This window comes from Pocillopora verrucosa, chromosome 7 (genome assembly GCF_036669915.1).
Source record: "Pocillopora verrucosa isolate sample1 chromosome 7, ASM3666991v2, whole genome shotgun sequence".
Classification (NCBI taxonomy): Eukaryota; Metazoa; Cnidaria; class Anthozoa; order Scleractinia; family Pocilloporidae; genus Pocillopora; species Pocillopora verrucosa.
The window spans coordinates 24,702,144-24,713,670 of NC_089318.1; the positions used below are offsets into that span (position 1 = coordinate 24,702,144).

Below are 11,527 nucleotides of genomic sequence, written 5' to 3' on the forward strand. Positions count from 1 at the left end.
CACGTACGAGGATGTAAACAAGGCGACCAAGCAATACTGAAACTTAACTTACCTTCCCTGCAATTTGCAACTGAAACCAAGTGGCGTGCCTGATATCCTACAACGAAGTGTTACGGTTGGTTTGATTAAATTGGGAAAGTATAAGGAATGCTGATGCACTAATTACGCCAAAGGAAGACGAATTTTTTACGTACTCTTCGAAGTGAAGTAAGCTTACGTATTGAGTAACCTCAGACCAGCAGAGGAATTAATATTCAACAACTTTCAAATCTAAGCCGTGGCTGAAAGACACGAAAAATTTTGTAATTTTAGTTATATTCTACGATTCCTAAACTAATCAAGGGAGTTCTCCACTGAGTTTCTCTTGCTTGTGCGGCTTCGATGCCTTCCTAATTGGAAAGTTATAACCATAACTTGAAGCAGATTAAAGAATTGTTAGCTTGGTTTACTTTCAGGAAACGTATGATACCTTTAAAATTACTAGTTTTAAACACCAGTGATGAAGAAAGACAACATCACAATTTACATCAGGAATAATTGATACTTTACATTTATTGACAATTATACACATTTGTCATTGAAATGCCTTTCAAGCCTTACCACCAGACTTTGATGGAATGTTCCTAGCTGAAATAAATGTATTTGTGAATTTGCTAATTTCTAAAGTACAGACAGGTTTTCTTTATTGCAAAGCTGGGAGGAGGAGTAGTAATACTTAATACTTCTCAATAACTGGTTGCTTGATGCCCTTTTTTTGGTCTATTTTTATCAATATGCTAGATATAAGTCAGTATGTCATGGTTTACTGATCTTGCTGGCAAGGCAGAGTTTCTGCTGGAAAAGGTTGATACTGCTGCAGCTTCAGCACTCACAAAGGACCAGATTAACCAGGACAGGGGTGTATTCAGTAAAAATGTTTTTCCAACAAAACCAGTTGCAAGTTCTGTTTCAACACAGAGACCAATTCCTGCACCGGTTGTCAACCAAGGAGTTGATTTTGTAAAGGCAGCCAGTGAGAGCAGTGTATTAGGTGAGAACTAATAAACTGCTTACATCTATATTCTCTTTGGAAGCTCTATTGTCTGTGGTTAATTTAGCTTCATGTAAATTTACAGTTCCTTTTAGTTGTACATTTAAAGACAGCAGGATATCTTGCTGTTGAGCACTTTTTGTCATTTCACAACCTCTTGGATGACTTTGACAAACAATATTTGGTGTAAATGATAATAAAGAACATGTGGACCAGTGTCTACTAGCTTTTTGTAAGCACATAGTACATTATTGTGAGCCACAAGGCACATTGTCTTCTCTGTCATGGCTTCAATATTGTCCAGAATAATTTCACTTGAATTGATGTATTGAAGGCTTTGCTTTGTTTTCTAGGTGGACCTACAGTACCTATCAAGTCTCGGCTACCTTCTTCTGGTTCTAGGACACCCCCAAGGGTAACAAGAACAGAAAACAAAAATGATGATAAATTATTTGAGTTCCTCAATAGCAATGTTCCCACTTCTAAGGAAAGGAAACCTATAAAACCAAAATTGGTGACTGAAACATCATCTGATGAAGTTGTTAAAGCTAATGATACTTCATTGCTGGTTCAGCAAGATGCTCCAGATGGAAGAATTAATGATGGTGAGCATGTTAAAAAGTTAAGTAGTATTTGTTGCCCTACATGGTGGGTTAGACCTTGCTATGAAAGGCAATTGGTGCATTGGACAACAGACAAAGCTTTTTTGCTCAAAAGCTGAAAGACTCTATTGTGTACATAAATTCCTGTTCATTAGACAAGTGTCAACAAAACAAAACATGTGATCCAGTTGACAGCATTATTCACCTTTCAAGCAACCTTTTTCTTGTTGTCTTAGTTGAAGCACTAATTGAGATCAGTCTGCTTTTAAATAAGCTTCTTTACTCTTGTGGTAGTAGTTCTATTGCTCAGGGATGCAATAAAGTGCAGTGTTTTATAAAAAACTACAATTAAGAGTTTAAAAAAAGCTAGGAATTAATATTGTATTTGGTTTACCAATGACCAAATTATTGTGAGGGTCTAAGCATACCTTACCTCCTTTGAACAGATGAAAACCTCTGTTTATAGTTAAACTTTTATTGTTATAAAAAAGAGAAACTTTTAAAAATCAATCTGGAAGTGAACCTTGAGCTCATGGATCAGGGATTGTTATTGTGTTTGTTACTAGATGCTATTGGAAAGAATTCAAATACAGGAGAAAAAGACACAAACATATCTGATGGACTGAGACTAGTAGAACCTCAGGCACAAGACATGCCTCAGCATGAAGCTGATCACCGCAGCCAACCTCCTGCTGATGATCGTGTGTCCAACCTTGAATTTGAAAACACACTTCTAAAGAAGGAAGTATCATCACTGAATGAAGAAATGGTTTCTGTGGTACAAAGGGCTAAGGAAGCTGAAAGGAGTAAGTATTGACACTGAAAAAAGAAAACTCAAATGAAACCCAGTAAACCTGCCTGCCATTTCTTCCCTCAAATTACATACAGTTGCTTTGATGTGTGTTGCTGAATCATTGAATTTTGCTCATGAAAGACTGTTCACAGCTCATTTATCCACATTATCTTAATTCTAAAGTACTTTATAAGGAATTCTGACTGCTGGGTAACTTTTACAGTGTAAGTAAGTCTGTATTTTATACTTAGAATGGAAATAAGAAAAAACTAGCTTTTTTTTTTTGAATATAAATTGTTCCTATCTGAAAAGTTTCTTGATAACTGTATCACAGGAGTAAAAGAAACAGAGAGACAGCTTCAAAGAAGTCATCAACAGTTGGCAGCTTCTGAGGAAATTTCCAGGCAGTTGAGAGGGAAGGAGGATGATTATACAGAGGCACTTAATGCTAAGGACTCACAGCTGGCTGTGCTCAGGGTCAGGATACAGGAGTCAGACCAGGAACTGAAGACCAAACAGCAGCAAATTGAACAGTACCAGTTAGAGAGAGAGAGGTCTGTTAGTATACAGTACATTTGACAGTTATAATAGTAATGTTATCCACTGCTTTTCGAAATCAGAAACTAAACTATTAATTGGAATGCTTCATTATCCCCAAAGTTCAATCAAGTTTGACACCACACCCTTCACTTTCACTTTTGTCATGTAGATGTTAACCTGGCAAGTTGAACAGAGTTTAACTTGGTTGAATTTTTGTGTTTGTGGTTGGTCCACCTGCAGATGAACTTCACTCAGTAATACTGATTTCATTTGTTAAGTGCCAGTATTTGTCCAATTCACCGCTTGAATTTCAGGCTAAATTTCATTCTTAGGAGTTCTTCTCTGCTCTATATTTTTGGGCATTGTTTTTCTTCTGAATTCATTACTGATATATTACTGGTCTAATAAAATTGTTATCTGAACTGGTAAACCTGGGGTCTGTCATGGAAGACCTCATTGTGTCAACATCTGTGGTGCAACACAAGTTTTAGCTTATGAAGCCTCAGGATGATTTTGAAGACTTGTCTTGAAGAGTTCTCATTAAAAGATGGAACCAGGGTGTAAGCACCTGCCTGCCTTCATGTGAGACAGAAAGGAGTTTACTTCTTAGTGTTGTAGTTTTAATTTTCTTAACTGGGTTACTTCCATACTAATGCACTAGCACTTAGATATGTAAGAAAACCCTTGTCTTCTCCTTCAGGCTACTTCAGGATCACTCAGCATCAACTGGTGTTCACAGTCATGCATTGGACACTCTGAAAGCTAAACTGGAAGAAACTGAGAGAAAACTTAAAGCTGAACAGGAATCTCAAAAGAAACTCGAGGTATATGTAATGATAAATACTTCTATAAGACTATAATGCCTGCTTATTTTAGGGCTTGCCAGTATTATGTGAAAGTTTTTAATAGTAAAAAAATGGTCAGGATCTTTGTGTTGCAGTCAAATTTGTTAGTGATCTTGATATTTCTTTAAATTTATTGTTATGTCATATAATTTACTGTTATTATCTGAAGAAGTTAAGCTACATTAATTGATAATATAGTAGATAAATGAATGGCATGGAAACCTGATAATAACTTTAAAGGCTTATAAACTTAGGTTCCCTTTACTTTCATTTTTTTTTAAGAAAGAGTCCATGGACAGGCAAACAAAGCTAGAAGAGGGACAAGCAGCCTTGGCCGAGTCACTCAAAACTTTGCAGAAGAGAGTCAATGAAGAGAAGAGTATCCATCAGTTCCATTTAATTTACTTAATAATTTAAAACAAAATTGGACTAATTATATGGCCTGGCTTATCAACTGTCTGAAGATGAGCAAAATTAGAACTAGTTGGGGTTCGAGTCTTCTCAGGGGAGGGGAGGGGTACTAAGGTTTTTTTTTTTCACACTCGTAACAGTTAAGATACTGAGCACGAATGTTTTTATGCCCCTTTTCCTGAATGAACAAAATTTCTTTTGTTCAAGTTGACTCTAGCAAATATATTTTTATCTGTCCTAACTTAAAACGACGATTCAACTAAAAATAACTTGTACGTAGGGATTGAAATGACTTGTTGTAGTGCATAGAATAGTTCCTTACAATTCTTTATTTCCGAACTAGTTATGATTTGAATACATGTTGGAGCTTTTTCTCCATTGAATAGATAAGAACAATGAGAATGCTACAGCACTCAAAACAGCAAAAGGAAATCTAGAAACTGCGAAGCAAGAACTGAAGGACTATAAAGATAAAGCAGCCAGAATTCTTCAGGTGACTGGATCATTTTGTTATTATCCAATTGTTTTAAATTCTTATGGAAATAAAACAAATTATGGGTTGTGAACCCTTTACAGTGTTAGTAAGAAAAATCGTTCTACCGTCAGGCTAAAGACAAGGTGATAGCAAGTCTCCGTGATGGAAGCAAAGGTGAAGTTACCAGCGGTGTTACTAGTTCAGAATATGAAGAGGTCTGTCATGAGAGGGACATGTTTAAAGATGAAGTCAATCAGGTCAAGTACAAAATGGAGCAACTCAAGGCTGATTTACAGGTGAATAGTGTTTTTCATTTTTTTAATCTGCTTTCCGCAATCACAGCTTTGCGCTGGTTAAATTCTCTTAAGTCGTCTCAGACACCTCAACAGTTGGTTTTGTAGTTTTCACGTTTCGCAATGGACAATTTTTGCAAAGAAACTTATTAAAGGATGTCGCGAACGCGGAAAAAAGTCCAAAGAACCCTGACCAAAGACTAGGTGTCCTTGTGCACACTAATGACGTAAAACGTCTCCATAGGCGCTTCGCGCACGCTCAGTAGTCCGAAGAGTTAGCCATCTTCTCGCTTCAGTCTTCAACCTACCTTCACAGTTAATATCCCACCGTCTCGTGCGAGTCACACTGCGCACGGCTCTCTCAATCAGCACTACTTGTAGACAAGTGTAGTCTGTTCAAATACCATACTTGAATGAGTTGAAACGTTGAATAAGACTGTGCACTAAGTATCTGATCGTTTGAAAAATATTGCTTCATAGGACTTGGAACAGCAGCAACAATCCGAGGCAGATCTTGCTCGAGAGAAAATGGAAGAGTTAGAGAGTGCTCTGGATGACGAAAAAAGAAAAAAAGACGCCTGTGAACAACAAATTCAACAGCATCTCCAAGTACGTGAAAGAGAATTATTCCTAGCCAGTATAAACCTATTTAAAGAACCCACCCATTAATTTCTGTCCGATCTCTTTAGATAAGAGACCACATGATCCCTGTTGCTCAAAAGGTGGATAGCCCCATCCACTGAATAAATCCCCTTCCGACGGATACCAAAACACGTTTGGTGAACACCTATCCGTCGTAATGCTACTCGGGAAGGTTGAAAATTGTGTTGCGTACAGCAAATCCCCCAGTATTTTGTTCCAGCGTGACCTTTGTTGATGAATAGCTGTAATTTTAGCCATTCAGTAGTTCAGCTGGTATCCCTTTATTTATAAAAAAGTATCTTTATCCTGTGCATTCAAAATTCGAATGTTTTTCTTTGTTTTCTGTCAGGACCTGCATCAGGCCCAAGATGAGATACGAGGAATCAAAAGCAGCTTTATGAGCCAGTTACAGGTATCTTTCCATCATCGATAACTGTTTTTTTGTTCTCTTCTGAATTCTTATTAATCTCCGTTCAATCTCATTTGGCGTTTTCTTCCAGGAGAGGGAAAATGAAATTCAGAAACTTAGAAATCAGGTTAGTCAAATTTTGATCACAGCGAGTCAAGACTAAGACAAACCTTTTCTCTAGAGCGTCAGTGTCAGTTAATACCTGTGCTGTCAAGCTTTGAATGTGTAATTTTTCTTTGTCGTTATTTTGTCCAAACAAGTTGGAGATTTAATGCCGGCAGTGCTAGGCTTGATTCTGGGTAAGGTCGCTGTTTCCTGACGATGCTGCAGCGTTTTGTATCCGAAATTCGATTATCAATATATGTTTTTCAGCTTGCAACCAAGGCACTTACGTCTACGAGTGAAGAAGAACTGGGAAACCGAGTCCGAGCGCTGACAGAAAACCTCATTCAGAAACAAACACTGATTGAGGCTCTGAGCACAGAGAAGAACTCCTTGGTTTTACAGTTAGAGCGGCTGGAGGTATGAAAACCTTAAATCCCACTGAATAGATTATACAACAGCTCCCAGTCGGCTTGTTGGCTCAGTTGTTACAGCAGTACACCGGTATAGCAGATGTCAGGAGTTTAACTCCCGTACAAGCCTGGATTTTTTTTTCAGGCTTTATTTTCAATACTGCTCAAGAAGTGTACAACTGTCACAAATATTGCTCATAAACTATACAAAACCTAAGGTGAATTGTCCTTTTTTAGGGGCGTGGCCAAGGGGGGTTGGTTTTCCTGATGTGCCTCTCACCGGTCTCTTCACTGAGAAAAGTGATAATTTTTAATAACAAAACAACCTATATTATGTTATTTAATATAGTGACTAATCCTGTGTTCTAGTCATCTCGTACTCAGTAGAATAAGAACGTTATTTCTGTAACTAACATGACAAAATACGCATGTTACCGTGGTTTTATTGACTTGACAACCTAATCCAAGATCACTTTCTCCTCCCCCACCCCTTCAAAAAAATTCACCTACTACACCTTCTGATATTATTTTTCGTCAGGTAGGGGGAGGGGAGGGGAAGAGGAGGAAAGCGCGTTTTCTGCAATTCGCCTGCAGGGCCGGTTGTTCGGCCCTCATCTACCATGTAAAAACTTGTCATTTATCAAGATTGCTGATAAAATTACAACTTAAGATATCCTTCTGGCTCGTTTTCTCTTTTATTCACTTGTTATTTTCAATCTATAGAAGCAATACAGAGATGTACAGGCATCTACGTCTAAAATGATTGCCGGCTCATCAGCAACTTATGACGGTTTTGATGACAACGATGAAAATACGCGTAAGTTTACAGCCATGCTAAGTTTCCGTATCACGGCTGGCAGACTTTTTCAAGAGATAAGTCGATAAATAATTTGTTTATGTGCCCGTCAGGAGAGTCTCAGTAGACTGCAGAGACTTGCGGTTATTTTATTGTGCGAGAGGTTTTGGTTCCGATTGCTAGATACATGGGCGTGGTGATGAACTGCCTCACTCGCGGAAAGGAAATGTTGAAAAAACATTACAAATACTGCTGGGTTCGTCATCGAATCCTTTTTCTCTTTTTGTTTTGTTATGAAAAGTGCCTGATAACAATTTCTTTTTTTTTCTTTTTTTTTTGTATTTCTCTTGAGTGATGTTTCTATTGTCAAGAACTGAGAGGTTATTACGTTATCAAAAGGTTATGCCGCCCCTTCGGGGTCTTGATGAGGCTTGCGATTCGCTGACGGCCTCCTTTAATTTTCATGTGTTTCTTTAAGCCGAAGTGGCCTGCTGATATTAAATTAGGTCATTCTTGAAAGAGAGCGGCGGTTTCCTACGTTACCGCGGTCTGTCTGATATCTTCTGTTCTTATCTATTTTTAGTGTCACGTGTGAGATCAATATCGTCCATTATGCCCTCACAACTTAACGACTCCCGAAAAGTTAAACGAGCTGTTAATGAAATCGACAAGTTCAGGCAAGTCCTACTTTTAGAGAATAGGTGTCACATCTTAACTCCCCGTGCCAAATGAAATGAGTGAATAAATAATACCCTGTAATCGGGCGTTGTTTTGTACTAAGTATAAGAGCAAAACAAAGAAGCGCCAAAGTTGGTGGGCGCTGGCCTTCGGCTTTCAAATATTAGTTTGGCGGACTAAATTTTGAGCCATCAAAATGACCGAGAACCAGATCTCATAGATTATTTCAATGTCCAAAGTATTGGACATCTATTTTTTTTCTCCGCCTTGAAACGTTTTAAACGGATGGACGGAAATGAAAGTTACGCATGCGTCTAGCCGTGAAACTTTAGGTGTAGCTACTGCAAGTTAAATCAAAGGTCGATTTTTAGTCAGGCCAGAAATGGGATTATTATCATTTCTATTAAAATGTATGAGATCTGTGCGAGGCAAGAAATTAAGGTTGAAATGGCCGGTACTCCCAAACCACAATTGAAATAAGTGATTATATCTTTTTCGGGCTAAGAATGTTGATCCGCTAAATCCTGGGTTGCCAACTTTTAAGCTTGAAATTCCCGATGCCAACTGTGTAGTAGAGACGTTAGATCCATTGAGGTAATGCTTGCAGATAACTTGTACGAAATCTATTTCCTTCTACGTCAATATCCGACTTTGGCCAATACAGTTAGTTATTCCCTTGAGAATGGATCGTTAGGATTTTTGTGTCAGAGAAGCTTTATCTTTTCACCTTTTGTCGGTTCTTTTAAGCTTATTAATTGCCCGAAGTTTTTTGGTTTTTACTTCGTCCTTTTTATTTTATTTTATTTTTCACCATTACAATGTCATTTTTGCCGCACCACTCACTGATAAGCGAAAACAAACTCGTTTCTATTTTTTGAAATGTTGCTTGAACCTACACGTTGTCACATCATTTTATCCTTTTTTTCAGTATAAGACTTGGTCTGTTCCTCAGAAGGTATCCCATTGCACGGCTCTTTGTCATCATTTACATGGTAAAGTACTCCTGTCTCTTGTATATAGCATAATCTGTTTTACTCGGCCCGTTCTCCTCTGGACCTTGCCACACAAGTAACTCTAGATCCTTTGTGCGTCGTTTATGGCGCGGTCTTGTCTGTACGTCATCTTCGTTATGAAAGTGGTGTCTAGAAGTGATTTGATGATATATCCATTTACTCGCAGTGATGCTTATCCATATTGAATTAAACACTCAAGTTAAAGTGCAAGTGTATATCTCTGTTTACTCTTGTGAGGTTATTGTGGTCAAGGTAAAATTACCTTTATTTGGTGGTCAAACCGATGGAAAAGCTCTCTTTGCGAACATTATTTATCCTAAATAATTTATTTTCATAGATAATTCGGAGTGTGATCATTTATTCCTTACATCACATTTCAATTTCCGGGGAAAAAAGGCCAACTGGCACTTAACTTCGTTTCTAAAAATGAATTTAAGAAGGACTATTTGCATATTTTTGAATGGGAAACGTTAAAGTTTCGCGTTCTACTTGCCTTCAGTTAAATAACTGCGCCCATTTGCTGAGAGAAAGAACTAGAGGGTTAATTTCGCGAAATATTGGTCTCTGAAGACGATTGTCAAACTTGACACAGTTTGTTGGAGAGTGTTAAGAGTATATCAGCGTTCTCGATTTTACTGAAACCTTTTCCGAAAATTGGTCTCATTTCTATTTAAGTATTTCTAACGTTAATGGATTTTTAAATTATTATTCCCACTCTTTGACGTACTTGAGGAGGCAGTGTCACGGAATCGACAGAGCAGCAGGTGTATTTGGTTGGATAAATGCGGCTTGTTCGCCAAAACTGTTCAAATTACACTTTTAGTTCTTTCTTTTGTTTTTTGATTGATCTCCATGTCGATTCTGGCGGGTGCAACTTAACGACAATTATATTTCTGTTTTCATGTACGAGGCTTTGTGATACATTTTTGTATTATTTTCTGTTGATATTGAAATATATATCTCCTGACGCTTCAGTACCTTAGAAACTTTTCTGTCCTTATTTATTGTTGTATAGGTGTTGCTTCATGTATGGGTCCTGGTTGTTCTTCTCACCTACCAACCCGAGGTTCATACAACCAGTTCAGTTCGTCTGCCTCAACCTCCTAATCTTAACTAGCTCTCAAGCGTCACACGAATAAAGGACACTATTTATTTCGATGATAATCCTGAAAAACTAGCAAGTAATAATCCGGTGGCCGGCTTATTACAAAAGGAAACCATGGACGAATGTGAATAAAAGCCTTCTGAGGAAACAACAATGAGGGTCACGATACTGAAGAGATAGAAAGGTAGAGAACTGTTGATTCAGCACAGATTACTTATATTTAAAAACTTAAAGCTTACCCGGGCAGGTAGTCAGGTCACACTTGGAATAAATTCTGACTTTCTTTTAATTCAGTGTACGAAGATGAATGAAGAGAGACAACTTGTTTTATTGAAATTGGAAAGATAAAGAAGCTTGCAAGGTTGGCTGTGATTAGAATTTCACAGCGTGTACATTGATCACGAAAGAGAGTTTCTATATAAATCAAGTTGCGCCAACAGGTAGACAGTTTACATGTAATAAGTTCTACAAAAACAATCATACCGATCAGATAAGGATTTTTTTTCTAACACAAACATAATTAAAATCTTTTCGAAAAGTAATTCCCAACAGGTCAGCTGAAACTTAACGGGCTAACAATGCACTTAAAATATCTGTTTGTCGACACAACTGGTTGATGCTTGGAACTGTGGCTTCGCTGCAGGATCCAAGCCTTCTTTGATTTGAACTCGCTCAAGGATTTAACCGCAAAAATGAGTGGCTGATGAGAGATAGAACGCTCCCATGGAGGAGGAATACAGATTGCGTGAGTTGCACGTGGTGAACTGTTTGACCCCAGCTTTCGTGGCTCGGATAGTGTATTAATTTGTCCCCCTGTTGACCTAGCATTGCGTTCGATTAAATACAATCCCTGTTTTCAATTTAAGTGATATTTCAGAGCATTACAAGCCTGAGAATACATCAGTGCTCGACACTGACGTTGATCAAAAGTTCCAACTTTCCGCCTCCTCTCGCAGTCTATCAGTTGTGTTGAACTGATAGACAGATCTAAGCCATTCGTGTAGTTTTGCGTCATTCATTATCTCATTAAGAGTTGTGTTTCCTTGCGGTGATATGTCACGACTCGTTGACTCCTTTAATATTCCTACCGATGTGTGTTTCCTCTTGGGAAAGTTTGCTCGCGTCCACCTTGTTGCAGCTCAAAACAGACCTCGTATTGTAATCGTATGTGAAAACAAGGCACGATGAAAATGCTTGATATCCATCAAGAGTTTGAAACACAGGCACAGCTTAATTAGTTCCTTCACTCAAAACCACATCGTTGAGCTGAAAGCAGCAGGAGTGAAACCTTTCAATTATCACAGTCTCCAACATCCGCGACACCATGGTGTTCGATAAGCACTTCTTAAATTGATGACAATAAAATTTGTTATTTTTGCG

General features: G+C 38.0%; 1 protein-coding gene across 2 annotated transcripts; it reads left to right on the forward strand.

Annotated features, from left to right (window-relative positions):
- LOC131792150 (golgin subfamily A member 5-like) lies at window positions 1-11,524 on the forward strand. Of its 2 annotated transcripts, XR_010718263.1 has the most exons (18): window positions 1-207; window positions 781-1,030; window positions 1,384-1,635; window positions 2,199-2,438; window positions 2,760-2,979; window positions 3,666-3,789; window positions 4,093-4,189; window positions 4,608-4,714; window positions 4,828-4,992; window positions 5,470-5,598; window positions 5,981-6,043; window positions 6,132-6,167; window positions 6,413-6,562; window positions 7,279-7,372; window positions 7,935-8,028; window positions 8,958-9,021; window positions 10,058-10,331; window positions 10,791-11,524. XR_010718263.1 is itself a non-coding variant. In XM_059109522.2 (17 exons), exons 2-17 carry the CDS (start codon window positions 793-795, stop codon window positions 10,157-10,159), a joined length of 2,175 nt encoding a protein of 724 aa, XP_058965505.2. In that variant the 5' UTR covers window positions 1-207; window positions 781-792; the 3' UTR covers window positions 10,160-11,524. The 2 variants fall into 2 exon arrangements, 1 of the variants encoding a protein (XP_058965505.2); XM_059109522.2 differs by having other exon boundaries at window positions 10,058-11,524.
- The last annotated feature ends 3 nt before the right edge of the window (window positions 11,525-11,527 follow it).